We start from the raw sequence: 21,034 nt of genomic DNA, 5'->3' as shown, positions 1-21,034 counted from the left end.
CTGGGAATGTACAATGATTTTTTTTTTTTTTTTACCAATGTGTGTACTAAAATAAATCTTTGTGGATGAAATATCTTGCAAAAGTTTTGTGCATTGAGGCTAGCCTGAGACAATCTTAAAACAAAACAACTTACAAAATGAATTGTTCATCATCAAATAACAATATAATAGCCTGGGAAACCGTGTTGGAATATTTTTCTCAGAATTAGCGGAGGAGAACTGAGATTGGCACAAATAATTCCTCTAACAGTCTGACATTATTGCGTTTTATAATCATAGGACAGTAGTATTCTGAAAAGTTGTGTAAAGTCATGTATTATTCACGTTTCTAAACTGATTATCCTGTAGTCCAAGTTTAAAATTCACCCATGTTTGCAAATACTTTATCAGTAACCTGATTTTTTTTTCAACTAAAGAAAATTTGCAATTTTTTGGATAACAATTTCATTCTGTTTGTCTTCCTGTTGGTAATATTTACTAATTATCTCAACCATTATTGTCATTTGAGAGATTGTTATAGGATCTACATCCAACAGTACCATTATTTAGTATTCTCTTTACACAAAAGATTCATTTTTTCTTCTTTATTTGAGACCAAGTCTCAAATTTCATTCAGATTGGAAGTGCAGGAACATCTTACAGGACTGGTCTCATTGCTGATTGGTATGGAAACTTTGATCTACTCAGTTTTTGATCTGGACCAGTCCCTTCCTGCCACATACACATTCAGCTTGGAGGGCCCACTCTTAAAGGTTCTCCATATTTGTGCTAGACTAGCATATTAATGTTAGTGTGGACCCTTGGTGATTTCAGCCTTACTGTGACTCCGAAATCCTGGGTTCAAGAGTCTCCAACCTCAGCCTCCGCTGCAACAGGGATTTAGATATTTCCCACAATATCCAATCATTTTAAACTTTTAATCATATTGGACACCTAAAAAAAAGATTGTATGTATTCAATATTTAAAACTCAAGCATCCTCCTTCTAACTTAGACTTTTATTGACTTATCTTATCCTGCTCTGGAGAACTTCTAGTTTTCTTCCAACCTGTGTAGTCTGAGATGTTGACTGTTTTATATGTTTGAATGTATATCTACTTGTACATACACATCAATCCATTAGCATTTATTAAGTACTTACTATTGTATATCAGGCGCTATGCTAAGTACTGAGCATACAAAAAGAGGGCAAAGACAAAGTTCACAACCTTCAAGTAATTCACAACCCAATGGAAATATGTACTTCATGTATTTTATTTATTTGCTATTTAATTTCAAAGTCCCTATTATGGTGCATTATAAGGAAGGCTGGGTATAGAGTGGAAGACCTGTGTTTGGACTCTAGCTCTGCCACTTACTACTTATGTGAACTTGTCCAAGTACCAGAATATTTTGGGGCCTCCATTTCTTCATCTGTAAAATGATGGATTTGGACTAGATGACTTCTAAGGTACCTTATAAACACCAGGTAGGTTGTGTAGTGCATAGAGTGCAGGTCCTGAAGTCAGGAAAACCTGAATTCAAATCTGATCTTAGACATTTACTAGCTGTGTGACCCTGGCCAAATTATTTAATCCTGTTTGCCTCAGTTTCTTCATCTGTAAAATGAGTTGGAGAAGGAAATAGTAAATTATTCTAGTATCTTCACCAAGAAAACATCAAATGGGATCATTCTCTTACAGTTCAAATGCAATTATATTACAGTAGAACCTGAATAAGAAAAATTGTGTAAAATGAGAATTTAACAATAATATAGGAACCTTCCTAAAATGAGCAGAAAAATTAAATGTTTTTAGATACTATAATTGAATAGAGGTATCCAATTTGGGATAACTTGCCTCAAGGTGGCCTGGTAGAAGGTGTGGTCCAACAGATTAAAATGTAATTAGGAAATATTTAACAAAAATAAATGAAAATACTGTACAACACAGATATACTAATTAATAATTTTCTAAGTCAAGTGTGGCATGAAGTCATCTCTTTCTAATTTAGTTGATTCCACTATAGGTGATAACATTCAGGTAAATTTGATTCTAAGTATCCTGGAAGTCAGAATAAAAGAGGAACATAATTTTTTTTTCTTTTCTTATAATAGAAAGTATCCATAGTTTGCTACAGAGACAACTTCCTATCCTGGGATCTGAACTCAAGCAGGAACTAATCTTATGTGTCCTAGTATAGGCAGCTTCTAGTGCACAGAGATGTTATACTCAGTTCCATTGAATAGATTTTCTTTAATGCCTGTTGCAGTTAGAGAATTGTTGGAGGCATTAGTTGAGATATACTTTTTAGAAAAGATGTAATTCCTTGTATATTTAATAGTGAAATATGACATATGCCCAAATAACTTTTTAAAAATGCATAATAAATGCACAGTGAGGTATAATAGAAGTGCTATGCTATTTTCAAGGGTAGGGAATAATGACAAAAATGGTATTTATTTGTCAATTTAAAGTTTTAAAATATTCTTTAAAATATATTTTTTAAAAAATTAAAAATTTGGTTTTAAAATATTTTGCAAATAATTTATATACTTACACACGTTTATAATTTACATCTTTCTCTACCCTGCCTCCCTTGTTGGACAAACAAAAGAAAGGATTAAAAAAAATCTACTTTTTAATGTTATAGTACAGGAAAACAAATTGCTACACTGTCTATTTCTCTGCGTTTTACATTTATCACTTTCTTTCTAGTAGGATGTGAATAAAGTGCCTCATTTTTAGCTTTCTTGACTCATGATTTATTATTGCATTGATCAGAGTTCTGCTGTCTTTCAAAGTTATATAGAACACATTAGATGTAAAAATCTTTGAAATCCTTAGAGTATTATATAAATTTAGGCTGTTATGATAGCCAGGTAATAGTAATAAAGATATATAGTAAGGCAGTGACAGAGGAAATCAAAAGAAAACAGACCCTTGAAATATTGTGAATATAGAATCAATAGAACTTGGCGATTTGATAGGAGATGGGAAGTACCTCAAAGACAACACCCAGATTTTAGACATTTGAGACTAGGTAAATAGTGATACTATTTACAGAAATAATGAAGTCACATGGAAGAAAAAGATAACATGCTCAGTTTTGAACATGAGTTTGAAATCCTAGTAAGATATCCAAATGAATGAATAGAAAAAAGCATTATTAAACTTTTATTTTCCAGGGACTGTGTTAAGCAATGGAGATATAAAAAAGCAGACAATCTCACCAACATTCTGTCAGGAGAATCATGAGGGAGTTATGACCAGGGAAGAGTATTTTGGGAGGGAAGGCACAGAGATTGTGAGTAGAGATAGAACAATTGATTTCCATGTCCTTTCCAGGAATGTTCATATTCATTTGATGATTCCTTCCAGAGCAAGAGGTGGAAAAAGGGAAAGGAAGAGGTCTGGAGCTGAACAGATGATGATGTACTCTTGTTAGTGATGAACACAAGGCTCTGTAACAGATGGTAGAATGTCAGGTCTGAGGCTGGAGGGGAAGATCAGTACTAAGACAAGATAGCTGTGATTCCATGATATTTTGAAATGAGGCTATTGTGTAGGGAATTAAAAATACTATTCTAGATTTTGTGTATGTATCTCTGTGTGCGTGCGTGCATGCGTGTGTGTGTGTGTGTGTGTGGAGAAAGAGAGAGAGAGAAAGAGAAAAAGAGAGAGAGAGAGAGAGAGAGAGAGAGAAAGAGAGAGAGAGAGAGAGAGAGAGAGAGAGAGAGAGAGAGAGAGAAGGGATGGCGTAAGGGAAGCAGAGAGGGAGGGAAGGAGAGAGAATATCAGACACACAGAGTCAGAGAGTGATAGAGAAAGAGATTGACAGACATACATATAGAGGCAGAGAGACAGAAAGAGACAGAGTGAAGCAGAGACAGAGAGTGACAGAGAGTGATAAAGATATGATGACAGACAGACACATATATACACAGAGATAGAAACACACAGAAAGAGGAGAATCACATGCACACAGAGACAGACACAGAGAGAAAGACAGAGACATAGAAAGAGAGAGAGAGAGAGAGAGAGAGAGAGAGAGAGAGAGAGAGGAATTCTGTGTGTGTGTGTGTGTGTGTGTGTGTGTGTGTGTGTGTGTGTGTGTGTGTGTTGTCCTGGATTTTACCCAAGGAAAAAGCCCTTCCCCCCAAAAAAAAATCTTCACCATAGTAAAATAGAGATAAAGGCATTATGGAGACTATGCCTATGAGTTTTCTTCACATTTTCCTATTCTTTTTCTTCAGCAACTTGAAATGGGGGTTGATGTCTTTTATTTTCTTTCTCAATGCTGGGAGTCAGAAATTACTCAGCATTTGGACAATCCCAAAGAAGATGATGCTTGAAGAGTCTTGAAAAGGACTTGAAGATTTTTTTTTCTATTTTAATTTTCCCCAGTTACATGTAAAAAAATTTTTTTTGGTTATACATGTTAATTCATTTTTACATATTTTCTTATAAATCACATTGGGAGAGAAAAATCAGAACAAAGGGAAAAAATCATGAGAGAAAAAAAGAAGAAAAAGAAAAGTGAGCATAGCATGGGTTGATTTATATTCAGTCTCCATAGTTCTCTTTCTGGATGTGGATGGCATTTTCTACCCAAAGTTTATTGGGAATACCTTGGATCACTGAACCATTGAGAAGAACCAAGTCTGTGTACAATGTATTCAACTGATGGGCATCCACTCATTTTCCAATCTTTGCCACCACAAAATGAGTACAAACGTGTAGTTCTTTTCCCTCTTTTATGATTTCTTTGGGATACAGACCTAGTAGTGGCACCACCCTTTGGGCATAATTCCAAGTTCTTCTCCAGAATGGTTGGATCACTTCACAACTCTATTAACAATGCATTAATGTCTCAGTTTTCCCACATCCCCTCCAACATTTATCAATATCTTTTCCTGTCATTTTAACTAATTGGAGAGAGGTGATGTGGTAAGAGGACTGGAGGTTTAAGACTGAGTGAGAACTGAAGCTCTTTCATTTTCTCTCCAACTCTGTTCCTCAGTCAGAGCAGGGTATATTAATTTCCATCAACAAGAAAGAGTTCCATAACAATGGGTTTTGGGGACAAAGGTTAACATCTAGAGTCATCTCTAGTCATCTATATCTTTATCTAGATCCAGATGGAAGGGAAAGTGAAGCAGATGATCTTGCACAGCCCTCCATTTGCTTGCATGTTCATAGCATCACCTCCTTGATGTCATAATACTCTTTGATTTTTTTGAGTTTAATAAGTAATTTTAATTAAATTATTGCATGGGTATAGTACATCTCCCACAAAAGATTTTTGATTTCCTAAACTGAAGACTCTATCTCAGACCCCCTTCTTTAGTCTCTCTTCTCTTCACTCTGTTCTGTTCCATGGTCCTCTTTGAGAAAGATGGACAAACAACAACATTTATAATATTCTTTGCAAACCTTAAACTGCTATTCAATGCTATGATTATCATTTCAACAAGGCATTGAGCAAGTTTAATTGAATTATAGTGTTAACTTGGAAAATGATCCCTAATGATATCATCCAGTAGGGCAGAAAAAGTCTTTATCTCCCCAGTAACTAAGGCAAGATTTTATCTATGGTAAGTATGTTGTCAATGTTGAATTGATCAAATTGGTATGCCTGCTGTAGGATCATTGATGAAAGGCTGGAATCAGGAAGATCTGAGGTCAAATCTGAATATAGATACTAATTAATAGATGTGTGACTCTAAGCAAGTCACTTGTCTTGCCTTGGTTTCCTCATCTGTAAAGTGGAAATAAGAATAGCATCTATATCTTAGTGCTACTTTGGTGATGAGACATTTGTAAAGTGCTTTCCAAATCTTAAAATATTATGTAACTACTATTATTGTGATTACTACTCCCTGTTTCTTTCTGTATTTTTGACAGGGATTTGAAAAAGACATAGGGTGATTGGAATAGATTTTGATGACACAAAACTTGGAAAGATAATACACTCTATACCTGATTTAGCATCTTAACAAGCTGTAACAGTTGGTTAAATTGAAAAAGATGAATTTAATAGAAATGAATGACAAATATTAAGCTTTTTAAAAAATGCAAAAATGTTAAGTGATGGATGAACTGTAGTGTACTGAAAAAATAACTAGAAATTCTACATCCAAATCCTAATTTTTTTCAAACTATTGTGTAATATATTCCATGTTCTAATTTTCTTGTAAACTCTCTCTTTATATATAGTTAATAAGTCTATTTTGACTTCAACTTGATAAATGATGTGAGATTTTGGTCCATACCCCTTATAGTTTTCCCAACTGGAAAGCTTTCCAGTTTTTCAAATAATTTTTTTTATCAAATAATAAATTATTATCCCCAAATCTTAACTTTTTATTCTTTACTTTTTCAAATTAGAATTCTACCTAAGAGTAAATTCTACTCTCCCTGCCTCCTCTTTATTGATAAGAAATATGATACCATTTGGTTTTTTTGTATGTATCCCTATATTATATATAATATATATTCTATGTGTATGTGTGTACATTTATCTATATGCATATACATATGGACATGCATATGTATATGTATATGTTTGTATATATATGCATACATATAATATATAGATGTATGTATATATGTATGTGTACACACACACACACACACACACACATTCTCATTTGTAACTTTTGTTGAATTTCCAAACCAACTGAAGAGGGGATTAGGGAGATTGAGAAATTGGTATGGCAAAATTACTGACTTCCTGTCTATCTCGATCTATCTCCATTCATAATCATCTTATTGTTTGTCCCTGTGAATCTATATAAGGAATTCTGAATCCTGTGCTCAAGTAAAAACTTGGTAAATGACTTCAGTCATCTGCATGGGAAGTTAAGAAATTAATTGGAATAAATTACTTTAATGGAAGAAATTACTCTTAGAAGATTCGAATTTGTTCCAAGTATAAATATGTTTTAAAGTGTTACAATTTTAGTTGAACATTAACATTTGTCTATCATTATCATAAATATAGATTTGGAATTGACTTGAATCCTTAATTAGTGGAAATACGAATGAATTCAGCAGTAGAATAGCCAACTAAGGCAGCCTTTTTTCTTCCAGAAATATTCAGTGTGCAGATCTAGTTTTCTTGCCCCTTTCCTCTTATTTCTCTTTGCCTTTTAAAATATTTTCAATTGATATATTTTATTTTTACTCTACTTGTGTTTTTTTTTTCCCATTTATTTATTTATTTGTTTTTTTTCCTTCTTTTTTTTTTATTTAATAATTACTTTATATTGACACTCGTTTCTGTTCCGATTTTTTTCCCCTCCCTCCCTCCACCCCCTGCCCTAGATGGCAAGCAGTCCTTTATATGTTGGATATGTTGCAGTATATCCTAGATACAATATATGTTTGCAGAACCGAACAGTTCTCTTGTTGCATAGGGAGAATTGGATTCAGAAGGTATAAATAACCCGGAAGAAAAACAAAAATGCAGATAGTTCACATTCGTTTCCCAGTGTTCTTTCTTTGGGTGTAGCTGCTTTTGTCCGTCATTTATCAATTGAAACTCAGGTCTCTTTGTCAAAGAAATCCACTTCCATCAAAATATGTCCTCATACAATATCGTTGTCGAAGTGTATAATGATCTCCTGGTTCTGCTCATTTCACTTAGCATCAGTTCATGTAAGTCTCGCCAGTCCTCTCTGTATTCATCCTGCTGGTCATTTCTTACAGAACAATAATATTCCATAACATTCATATACCACAATTTACCCAGCCATTCTCCAATTGATGGGCATCCATTCATTTTCCAGTTTCTAGCCACTACAAACAGGGCTGCTACAAACATTTTGGCACATACAGGATCCTTTCCCTTCTTTAGTATTTCTTTGGGATATAAGCCCAATAGAAACACTGCTGGATCAAAGGGTATGCATAGTTTGATAATTTTTTGGGCATAATTCCAGATTGCTCTCCAGAATGGTTGGATTCGTTCACAACTCCACCAACAATGCATTAGTGTCCCAGTTTTCCCGCATCCCCTCCAACATTCATCAATATTTTTTCCTGTCATCTTAGCCAATCTGACAGGTGTGTAGTGGTATCTCAGAGTTGTTTATGCTTTTCTCCCTTCTTTCCCCTTTCCCCCCCTTCCCAGTATTAAGCTTGTGAGCACCACTTGCTCCTCATAGCCCTCCCTTTTTAGTATCCCTCCCCCCGCCTTAGAGTTCCTCCCCCTATCTTACCCCTTTCCCTCCCAGTTCCCGTATTCCCTTCCGCTTAGCTTATTCCTTCCCTTTTCACTTTTCCCTTCTCACTTTTCAATGAGGTGGGAGAAGTTTCACCATAGATTGAATATGTCTTAAGATTTTTCACTTAAAGCCAATTCTGAAGGCAGTAAGATACCCACTATATTCATCCCCCTCCTTCTTTCTCTCAGATATAATAGGTTTCCTATGCCTCTTCATGAGATGTACTACCCCCACTTTACCCTTTTTCTGATATAATGTCCTTTCCACATCAATTTCTAGAACAAGGTATACATGTATTCTTTATACATCTATATAGTCAAAATATAGTTCCCAAGATTAATCTTTACCTTTTTAGATTTTTCTTGAGTTCTATATTTGTAGATCAAACTTTTTGTTAAGTTCTGGTTTTTTCATCAGAAATAGATGAAATTCGCTTACTTCGTTGAATGTCCATCTTCTTCCCTGGAAAAAGATGCTCATTCTCGCTGGGTAAGTTATTTTTGGTTGCATACCAAGTTCCTTAGCCTTTTGGAATATCATATTCCAGGCCCTTCGATCTTTTAATGTGGATGCTGCCAGATCCTGGGTGATCCTTATTGTGGCTCCTTGATACTTGAATTGGGTTTTTCTAGCCGCTTGCAATATTTTTTCCTTCATCTGAGGGTTCTGGCATTTGGCCACTATATTCCTTGGTGTTTTGATTTTAGGATCCCTTTCAGTGGGTGATCGATGAATCCTTTCAATGTTTATTTTTTCCTCTGTTCCTATGACTTCTGGGCAGTTCTCTTTGGTAATTTCCTGGAAAATAGCGTCCAGGCTCTTTTTTTCATCATGTTTTTCTGGAAGTCCAATGATTCTCAGATTGTCTCTCCTGGATCTGTTTTCCAGGTCTGTTGTCTTCCCCAGAAGGTATTTCACATTTTTCTCCATTGTTTGATTTTTTTGGATTTGCTTGACTGATTCTTCTTGTCTCCTCGAGTCATTCAATTCCACTTGTTCAATTCTGATTTTCAATGAAGTATTCTCTTCACTCACTTTTTAAAAATCTTTTTCTAATTGTCCAATTGAGTTCTTTTGTTCTGTGGAATTTTTTTCCATTTCGCCAATTTTGTTTTTTAGAGAGCTGTTTTCTGTTTCCAGTTCACTAATCCTATTTTTCAAGGATTTTACTTCTTTATCCACTCTCTCTCTAACTTTCTCCAGGCTCTTTTGCCAAGCCTCCCTCTCCTTTTCCCAAGCTTCCCTCTCCTTTTGCCAAGCCTCACTCTGCTTTCCCCATTTTTCTTCTAGCTCCCTTGTGAGAGCCTTTTTAATCACTTCTATGAGGTTCATCTGTGCTGAGGAACAGATGATCTCCTCCTTTGGGGATTCACCTGGGGACTGCCTGTTTTTAGTCTCCTCAGGATTTAGAGTCTGCTCTCTATCTGTGTAGAAGCTGTCAAGGGTTAAAGTCCTCTTCAGCTTCTTGCTCATTCTGTCTAATAATCAAAGACAAACTACCAAAGAAAAACAGAAAAAACTGGAGTCTTTCTTTGGGGGAGGGGTTGGGTATGTTATCGAGCTTCCTCTACAGACTGCAGGGGGCAGCAGTGAGGCACTAGTAGGACTGTGTGCGCGTGCACTCTGAGATCCCAAAGCGTGCTGAATCACTGCGGGGGGGGGGGGGGGGGAGAGGAAGAGGGGGGCGGCCAGGTCCCGGGAGACTCCAGCTGTTTGGGGTTGTATTCTTCAACCCCGGTGTTTTTAGCTTCTCTGCTGGGCTGCTGACTTGCTGCCGGAGCAAAGTATCCAAACCTGTAGCGAAGCTCTCCCCGCAGAGACGGCTGCGATCACTCCCCACCCCTTCTCCGGTCTGCTCCCGTGCTCTCACTGCCGCTGCCTGCCGCCTGTGCCCGATCTAAAACCGTCCCAGCCCTCCAGTAAAGACAGACCTTTCTTGGCGAATCTCAAGGATGGCTTCTCTTGGTAACTATTTGTGGGGTTTTTTTTTCAGTCAAGCATTAATTCAGAGGCTTGTAATGAAATGGATAGTGAGAGAAAGTGTGGAGCTTATGCAGCTGTGAGCCTCCTCTCCGCCATCTTAACCGGAAGTCTCTACTTGTGTTTTCTAATATATCCTTTCTTTACTCCAAAAGTTTCCATTAATGACAAAATATAAAAAAAGAATAAAAACAGTTCAACAAAACTAACCAATTGATGTCTGACATTATGCACTGTTCTGGGAGTCTGAGAAGCCACCATAACTTCATTTATAAAATGGTGAAACTGACCAATTTACAATACCAGTAAGGAGCATAAGGAAACAGTGTTAAACCCAATACAAGGATACATACTGCTGCAAATTAGGGCATAATAATAGTGTAAAAGTTAACCATGTCTACCCCTGTTTCTTTTCCCTTACCATGAGATTCATTCAAATTTTGATTTCATCTTGCTAAGTGAAAGTCTCACTTGGCCAAAAAAACAATGATTCCCTTCCCTCCAATGGCTTTTTATTATCAACTCTTTGTTTTACATTTCCCAACTTTGTTTCTAATGTTTTCCCTCTTTTCTCTATCTTATAATCTTTTCTTGCTTCCACTTGAATTTTTATTATATTCATTAACTGTATACTCATTAACCATTATTTCAGTAGTGGTTAAATTAGGACCTAGACAAAACTCACCTCATATATTCATGATTCTTTATCTCTGCAAAGAAGGGTGGAAGATATATTTTCATATTATTTTTTTGGAGGGACATTCTCTACCATAAGAATTTTACTTTCGATTGCTTTATGGTTTTCTTCCCAATTGCATTGTTGAAGTCATCGTGTATACATTTTTCCTAATTCTTTTTATTTCATATTAGTTTAACTAAATCTCCTCATGCTTCTCTGGATTTTTTCATTTTCATTATTTCAATATTACATTTGAATGTAATAATATTTCAATGAATTAATGTAGTATAATTTCTTTTGCCATTCTCCAATTAAAAATTATGTACTGTTTTTCTAGTTATTTGCTACTACAGAAAGTGCTATTATAAATATTTTATATTATCATATAATATTATTATCATAATATTAACATATATAGAAATTTATAGAATATATGTTATATTTAGAAATATGTAGAATATTTTTCATATACATATATACATTTCATATATAGAAATTTTCTTTTTTATCATTGACATTTTGGAGGGTATATGCTTAGCAGTAAATACTTTGACTTCATGATTATCAATATTTTGATAGCTTTATTAGCTTAATTCTAAATCGTTTTAGAGAATGGTTGTACCAATTCACATCTTCACCAACATTATTCTAATATGTTTGAATTTCCATCATTCCTCCACTATTGACCATTCTAGCTTTTGTCATCCTTGCCATTTTGCCAGATGTTAAGTGAAACTTGGAAGTTATTTTGACTTTGCATTGCTCTTATTTTTAATGATTTGTTGTAGACTTTTGTATGGTTCTTTAATGATTTACAATTTGAGAATAACTTGTTCATATCCTCTGAACATTTATTTACTGGGAAATACTTTTATTATATATTTGTATTAGATTTTCTTAGCTATTAGGCCATTATCAGAGATAATTGATGCCAACATTTACCCCCATCCTCTTACTTTCCTTTTAATTTTAGTTGGATTAATTTCATTCATAAATTAATTTTAACTTCGTTATTAGACTAATCTATTTAATATTTTGTAAACATTCCTTTCTATTCCTAGTTTAAACACTGCCTTCTAGTTATTTCTTATAGCCTTGTTGTTTGTGTTTAAATTTAAGTGCTATATTTACTATGTAAGCCACTAAATAAATAATATAGATTATAAAATCTTAAGTTTTGAAATAATGCTTGGAATAAAAAACAAGCATTTTGAATTTTATTCCCCACAAATTAATGCAATTTTCCCTTCCATACCTAGCAGAAAATCATGTAGTATCTCAAAAATAATAGTGGTTATGGCTTTTTTATTTGTTATACTGACAATCCGAAGTGATTTGTGCTGATAACACATATTTGAATCATATCTTCTTTAAGAAGAAAAAATGGTATTTTAAAAAATAGCTCCAAACAGTATCCATTTGGTGACTGATAGCCTTGGTTATAGATGCTCTAAAATAATGATCTTGCTTATCCATATACTGAAGTCAAGCAATATGGGTAATTTAGGTAGTCAGGACAAACTTATTGTTAATAAATCTTTTATCTTTTTTTTGGTGTGTGAGCAAAACATATTATTTTTTATTTCCATACTAGTTATCTTATAAAAGAAAACACAGATCCCTCCCCCTCTAAGAAAAATAAAATAAAGAAGAAGTATGCTTCAGTTTACATCTCATAATTTATCAGTTCTTTCTCTGGAGATGGATAACATTTTTTATCATAAATCCTTTAAAATTGTCTTATTTCATTGTATTGCTGATTCACAATTGATCATCATAAAATATTGCTGTTATTATGTGCAGTGTCTCCTGGAGCAATTAATTTCATTTGAATGGGTCTATATAGGTCCACATTTTTCTGAGAGCATCCTGTTAATTATTGTTTATACAATAGTATTCCATCACAATCATGTGGAACCTATTCAGCCATTCCTCAATTGATGAACATCCTCTTGGTTTTCAATTCTTTCTCAGTTAAAAGAGTTACTATAAATATTTTTGTAGATATGTGTCATTTTCTTTCTTGCTTTTTATAGTTTTGGATACAGACCTAGAAGTGGTATTGCCGGGTCAAAGTGTACACATAGGTCATTTGGTCCTTGGTCCTGGTTCCATATTGTCCTACAGAACACTATACCAAGTGACTCAACTTTCCCACATTCCCTTCAACATTCATCATTTTCTTTTTCTGTGATGTTAGTAGTCTGATAAATATGGGGTGGTGTCTCAGAGTTATTTTAATTTACATTTTTCTAATCAATAGTGATTTAAAACACTTTTTCATATGATTAGAAATAATTTTGATTGTTTCATTTGAACATATCCTTTGATCACTTAGCAGTTGAGGAATGACTCCTATTTCTATAAATTTGACTCAGTTTTCTAAATATTTGAGAAATGAAGTTTTTATCAGAGAAACTTGCTATAAATTTTTTCATAGTAATGATTAACAACTATGTATTTCCCTCCATTCTATTCTCCCATGTTTATCCTATTCTCTCTCTCTCTCTTTTTTTCCTCTTCAATTCTCAAAAGTGTTCATTTCTATTGCCTTCCTCAATATGCCTTCCCTTTTATGAGCCTCCCCCAATTCTCTTATCTTCTTCCTTTCCTACTTCCATGAAGGGTAAGATAGATTTTTGTGCCCAACTGAATGCGTCAATTCCAGTGAGAGTGAAATTTAAGGGTCCCCCTGCTCCCATAAGATCCCCTATTTCCCCTCTACTCTAGAAGTTCTTTTCTGCTTCTCTTTTATATCAGATAATTTTTTACTTCTTCCCTTTCCATTCTCCCAAAGGATTTCTATTTCTCACCCCTTACTTTTTTTTTTGAGAATTATCTTATTGTATTCAACCCATATCCATGCGTTCTACACAATTTGCATTCCTTCTAACTGCCCTCACAGTAAAAAAAAAAAAAAAAAAAAAAAAAAGTTTTTAGGAGATACTATATAATTTTCCCATGTAAGATTGTAAAGAGTTTAGCCTTATTGAATTTCTTATTTCTCTTCCCTGTTTATCTTTTTTATGCTTCTCTTGAATCTTGTATTTGAAAGTCAAATTTCTATTTGGCTTTGATCTTTTCTTCAGGAATGCTTAAAAGGCTATTTCATTAAATATCCATTTCTCCCTTTAAGGATTATACTTAGTTTTGCTGGATGGGTGAATTCTTGGTTGTAATCCTAGCTTTTTTGGACTCTAATTATTATAGAAATTGCTAAATCTTATATTATACTGACTGTGATTCCATGATATTTGAATTAGTTCTTTCTGGCTATTTTCAATATTTTCTCCTTGATCTGGGAACTCTAGAATTTGACTATACCATTTCTGGGAATTTTCAGTTTGGATCTCTTTCAGTAAGTGAATCAGTAGATTCTTTCATTTTCTATTTTACATTATGATTCTAGAATATCAGAATGGCTTTCCTTGATAATTTCTTGAAATGTGATGTCTAAGTTATTTTTTATTATAGCTTTCAAATAGTCCAAATATTCTTAAATTATCTGAGATATTTCATATTTTGTTCTATTTTTTCATTCTTTTGATTTTGTTTTATTGTTTTTTGTTGTCTCATAAAGCCATTAGCTTCCACTTGCATATTTCTAAGTTTTAAGATTATATTTTCCATAGGGAGCTTTTGTAACTCTTTTTCTATTTGGCTGATTCTAATTTTTAAGGACTTCTTTCTTCAGTGAATTTTTGTACATCCTTTTCCAATTTATCAATTCTGCTTTTCAAGATATTCTTCTCTTAGTTGAAATTTCTTGGATCTCTTTTACCATTTGGCCTATTCTGTTTTTTAAGGTATTTTCTTCAGCATTTTTGGGGTGCCTTTTTACTAAGCTGCTGACTCTTTTTTTCATGATTTTCTTGTCCCATTTTCATTTTTCTTACCATTTTCCCTCTCTTTTAATTTTTTTCTCTCTATTTCTCCTGCTTGATTTTAATGATCCTTTTTGAGCCCTTCCATATTTTTCTTTGAAGCTTTGGCTGTACCACTTTAAACTTTGTTATCTTCTTCTCAGTGTACGATTTGATCTTCTTTTTCATCATTGTAACTTTCTATCATTAGGATATTTTTCTGCTTTTTGCTCATTTTCCGTTCTACTTGACTTTTGATGCTATGCTAACGTATAAGGACCAGTCTCCCAAGTTTCAGGATCTTTTCTTTGTGGAGCTATTTCAGAGATAATTCTGGAGGTCTGTAAGGTTTTTGCTCTTCCCAAGTGGTACAATTTAGAGAAAGGTATGCTTACTTTTGTCCCGGTCTTTGCTGTAATTTGTGAGAGCCACAGGCATTCTTTTCTGTCTTGGAACTGTGACCAGGCTCCCAGACTTACTTTAGCCACAAGTTCTGATATGGTAGTGATCTTCTTCATCTTATGACTGTAATCCAAATACAGGTCATGCAACAGAGTCCTGACCTTGATGCCAGCAAAGAAAATCCACAAGCTTGTTCTAACCAGTTGTTTGACTTCCTTTTTGTCTGTGGGCTGAGAGGTCCAGAAACTGCCACTGCCACCAATCACCACTGATTCAGTAGTCCTCAAGGTCTGCTGCTATTTATGGGGAGCTGCCTGTTCTGGACTATGTTCCACTAGCACCCTAGTGCAACAGACCCTTTAAATTGTAGAGCAGGAAAATTATTTTATTTTGTCCTTCTATGGGTTCTGCCACTCCAGATTTTGTTTTGTGTCATTATTTAACATTTTTTAGAGGAGTTTTGGAGAGAGCTTAGGTGGCTCTCTGTCTGTTCTTTGCCATCTTGGTTCAATAAGCCACTTATCTTAAATATAATTGTTATGATCGATAATAAATAATAATGATGATAGCTAGCAGTTAGGTAGTTCTTTAAGATTTGCAAAAAAACTTTGCCTATATTAACTCATTTAATCCTTGAAGCGATTTTGTGGTTCTATTATTAATCCAATTATATAGAAGAAGAAGCTGAGGTTGAAATTATGTGACTTGTCAAGGGCAAATGCAAGTTCTATCACTTTCCTGACTAGCATATGCTTTAATTTAATATTTTGAGGACATGATTCAGTACACACACACTGAAAATTATCTTCATTTTCTGAAAAAAAAATTTTATATATAAAATTATCATTCACTATATTGTCTTATCCAAATGCCGAAACTTAACTGATAACATGGTTTTAAAATATAAGTTTATAAAACATTAAATTATGAATAGACCCATAGTAGATATGGTCAAATAGTCCTTTAAAATTATTTTATAGATTATAGAATCTTATGAAGAAATTGAAACTATTTGTAGTCATATGAAAAGGTGCTTCAAATCATTATTGATCTGAGAAATGCAAATTAAGAGAACTCTGAGACACCACTACACACCTCACAGATTAGCTAAGATGACAGGAAAAGATAATGATGAATGTTGGAGGGGATGTGGGAAAACTGGGATACTGATACATTGTTGGTGGAATTGTAAACAGATTTAACCATTCTGGAGGACAATTTGGAACTATACTCAAAAAGTTATCAAACTGTGCATACCCTATGACCCAGCAGTGTTTCTATTGGGATTATATCCCAACAAGATCTTAAAGAAGGGAAAGGGATCCATATGTGCAAAAATTTTTATAGCAGTCCTTTTTTTATTATAGCTTTTTATTTACAAGATATATGCATGAGTAATTTTTCAGCACTGGCAATTGCAAAACCTTTTGTTCCAATTTTCCCTCTCCTTCCTCCCACCCCCTCCCCCAGATAGCAGGTTGACCAATACATGTTAAATATGTTAAAGTATAAGTTAAATACAATACATGTATACATGTCCATACAATTATGTTGCTGTACAAAAAGAATCAGACTTTGAAATAGTGTACAATTAACCTCTGATAGGTAGACAAATGCAGGTAGACAAAATTAGAAGGATTGGGAATTCTATGTAGTGATTCATAGTCATCTCCCAGAGTTCTTTCACTGGGTGTAGCTGGTTCTCTTCATTATTGAACAAATGGAACTGATTTGGTACATCTCATTGTTGAAGAGGGCCACATCATATAGTATTGTTGTTGAAGAATATAATGATTTCCTGGTCCTGCTCATTTCACTCAGCATTAGTTCATGTAAGTCTCTCCAGGCCTTTCTGAAATCATCCTGCTGGTCAGAGGACTGACACAAACATTCTTGCACATATAGGTTCCTTTCCCTTCTTTAAAATCTCTTTGGGATATAAGTCCAGTAGTAACACTTCAGAATCAAAGGGTATGCACAGTTTGATAACTTTTTGAGCATAGTTCCATTGTTCTCCAGAATGGCTGGATGTATTCACAATTCCACCAACAATGTATCAGTGTCCCAATTTTCCCACATCCCCTCCATCACTCCGCATTATCTTTCCCTGTCATCCTAGCCAATCTGACAGGTGTGTAGTGGTATCTTAAAGTTGCCTTACTTTGCATTTCTCTGATTAATAATGACGTGGAGCATCTTTTCATATGGATAGAAATAGTTTCAATTTCTTTGTCTGAGAATTGTGTGTTCATATCCTTTGATCATTTATCAATTGGAGAATGGCTTGATTTCTTATAAATTAGAGTCAATTCTCTATATATTTTGGAAATTAGGCCTTTATTGGAAACTTTGATTGTAAAAATGTTTTCCCAGTTTATTGCTTCCCTTCTAATCTTGTCTGTATTAGTTTTGTTTGTACAAAATCTTTTTAACTTGATATAATCAAAATTTTCTATTTTGTGATCAATAATGATGTCTAGTTCTTCTTTGGTCATAAATTCTTTCCTCTTCCACAGGTCTGAGAGGTAAACTATCCTATGTTCTTCTAATTTATTTATAATCTCATTCTTTATGCCTAGGTCATGAACCCATTTTGACCTTATGTGCGCAGTGTTAAGTGTGGGTCAATGTGTGGCAGTCCTTTTTGTAGTAGCAAGAAACTGGAAACTGAGTGGATGCTCATCAATTGGAGAATGGCTGGATAAATTATGGTTGATGAATGTTATGGAATATTATTGTTCTGTAAGAAATGACCAGCAGGATGAATACACAGAGGCTTGGAGAGACTGAGCAGAACCAGGAGATCATTATACACGGCAACAAGAAGACTATATAATAAATCAATTTTGATGGATGTGGCTCTCTTCAACAATGAGAAGATTCAAACCAGTTCCAATTGTTCAGTGATGAAGAGAGCCATCCACACCCAGAGAGAGGACCGTGGGAGCTGAGTGTGGACCACAACATAGCATTCTTACTCTTTCTGTTGTTTGCTTGCATTTTGTTTTATTTTTCAGTTTTTTTCCTTCTTGATGTGATTTTTTTTGTGCAGCAAGATAACTGTGTAAATATTATACATATATTGTATTTAGCATGTATTTTAGCATATTTAACATATATTGGATTACCTGCCATCTAAGGGAGGAGATGGGGGGAAGGAGGGAAAATTTTGGAACAGAAGGTTTTGCAAGGGTTAATGTTGAAAAATTAACCATGCATATGTTTTGTAATAAAAAGCTTTAATATAAAAAAGATTATAGGATCTTAGATTTAGAAATACAAGGGATCTCAGGGATTACCTAAACGATTTTTCTGCTTTTACAAATAAGGAAACTGAGTTCATCAGGTTGTTATTTTCTCAAAATTGTACAGATAATAAATGGACGAGCAGGATTTGAAAAGTTTCTGATTCTGTTTTCAGAATGTGAAACCAAGTAATTTTCTCTTTCTCATTTCTTCTTTAGAATCAAGTTTTTTACTGGGAAATGCCCAGATTGTGGACTGGCCTATAGTTTATAGTAATGACGGTTTTTGTAAACTCTCTGGATATCATCGAGCTGACGTTATGCAGAAAAGTAGCACCTGCAGGTAGGTGATTCTTTGGAAGCACTTTTTGTTAATGAAATTGGTATTAAACTTGAATAAAGTATACCAACTTAAATTCACAAATTAGATAAGTATAAATATTCTATTAAATATTGTTTAAGAACCTAAGTGAACCTTTTCTTTTTATAAAAGTGGATATTTTTGCCTATCTGTAAATAGTAAGATAACCCTACTCATCGTTGGAAAGCTATTTGGTCCACTAATTCTGACTTGACCCCCAAAAAAGTAAGAAATATCATTCTGTAAGAAACATATTTAGCTACTTTTGGAAACAATCTAAAGAGATGGTTCAATTGTACTTCACAATTTGTTTCTTATTATACAAAAACATAGAGTAACACACACATGTATCTACATACATATAAAACACATACACATTATACACATATACATACATACATGCTCTTGTTCAATTAGTTGTGTCTAATTTTTTGCAACTCCATAAGGTTTTTGTTTTTGTTTTGGCAAAAATACTATAGGGGATTTTCCATTTCCTTCTCCAGTGGATTAAGGCAAATGAGTTAAATAACTTGCTCAGGGTCACATAGCTAATGAGTTTTTGAGGTTAAATTTGAACTCGTCTTCTTAACTCCAAGCCCAGTACTCTATCCACTGAACCATCTAGCTGTCTCTATATATGCTATGTAGTACATATATATATATAACCACATGCACACACATTTTCATACTTTTACACACATGTATACATGCATACATACAGACACATGCTAATATAATGCAGGAAATGCTACAGAAGTGTAGAGGACTCCTCTATAAATGTGGTTAGTCTCAGAGGGATTGGAGTACACAACAGTTATGGTGCACCAATACAAATGTATGTGGTGCTCTCTGGTATAATATTCACCCATGAGTAAATCAGAAGATATCTGAGTTTAAGGCTAACCATATGTAAATTTGATGAAGTTCCTATCTTTCCATGCTCTCTTTCCCATTCTCAGATCCTTGGGTGGCAAAGTTATTCTCCTATGTCAAAAGGAATTTAATTCACTTTAGGCTGTTATTTTTTTTCTGCTTACAACTTTTTCTGTTCATGAACTTGAATGACTTAAAATTATTATCACAGAGTGATATTGTGATTCCTTGTATGGGGGTGGGTATTACTAACTTCACCTTCTTCCAGTAAGATATAATTCCTACTTTCTAATAAGATTTAGCCATTTTGCCGAAGTTCTTTTAGAATTGTATGATTAATGTTAGTGGTTACTGGGTTTTGTTACATAAAAATAGTAAATGATAACATTGAAAGAGCAGAGAATAGGAGGGGTACAGCTCATGCAGAGGGCAATTGGCTCTGTGCTATCTTTGAACTGCTTTAGGTTCTTGTCATCATGAGAAGAGCCAAAGCAAAACTTCAGAACGATGGGGATGTTATGAAAGCTGCTTTCACCCTTCCACTGTAGAGGCAGAGAGCTAAAAGAGAAACTCATTGGTCATCACTTTCCTTTTGCATCACTCTTCATTTTTGGTACTAACTTTATTCTGATTGGCACAGCAGGTCCACTCATGACCACCAGTGGCAAGAAAAGATGTAAACAAAAATATACAAAGCAAGTTACATACAGGAAAAATAGGAAATAATTAGTGGAGGGAAAGCACTGGATTTAAGAGGGGTTGGAAAAGGCTTTTCATGGGTGAGATCTGAGACTTACAGGAAGCCAAGGAGGTCAGTAGTCAGAATGGAGGAAAGGGAGCATCCTATGCATGGGGAATAGTCAGAAGAAATTGGAGGTCAGAAAAGAGGTTGAGATAGGATAGGCAGATTTTAGGATCACCAGTACTGAGGTGATAATTAAAATCACAGAAATTACAATGGAGTGATTCAAGGCAATTCCAATAAACTTGGGATAGAAAGTGCCATTCACATCTAGAGAGAAAACTATGGATATTGAATGTGGATCAAAGCATAGTATTTTCACTTTTTAAAATTTATTTGCTTGTTTTTTCTTTCTCATGTTTTCCCCCCTTTATCTGATTCTCTTTTTGCACAGAATGATGAATATATTTAGAAATATGTTTAGAAGAATTGCATAGGTTTTTAAACCTTTATTGGATTGCTTGTTGTCTATGGGAAGGGATGGAGGGAGGGAAAAACATTTAGAACACACAGTTTTGCAAAGGTGAATGTTGAAAAATATCTTTGCATATATTTGGAAAAACAAAGCTATTAAAATAAAAAATCAAAATTGTTTAGGATAAAAAAGCCATGGAAGCTGATGAGTTCACTCAGTGAAGTAGAAGGAGGAGAAAACAAGATTGAGGAACATGTAGAGATTTT

General features: G+C 34.3%; 1 protein-coding gene across 1 annotated transcript in view; it reads left to right on the top strand.

The window, feature by feature from the left end:
• The window catches only part of KCNH5 (potassium voltage-gated channel subfamily H member 5), a 477,427-nt gene that overhangs the window by 19,643 nt on the left and 436,750 nt on the right, over nt 1–21,034 (top strand). Inside the window, exon 2 of the mRNA XM_051977789.1 lies at nt 18,597–18,720. Coding sequence (XP_051833749.1) covers nt 18,597–18,720 — 124 coding nt within the window. The remainder of the gene's footprint in view (nt 1–18,596; nt 18,721–21,034) is intronic.

This window comes from Antechinus flavipes, chromosome 2 (assembly GCF_016432865.1).
Source record: "Antechinus flavipes isolate AdamAnt ecotype Samford, QLD, Australia chromosome 2, AdamAnt_v2, whole genome shotgun sequence".
Taxonomy (NCBI): domain Eukaryota; kingdom Metazoa; phylum Chordata; class Mammalia; order Dasyuromorphia; family Dasyuridae; genus Antechinus; species Antechinus flavipes.
This window is presented reverse-complemented; position numbering and strand designations above follow the sequence as displayed.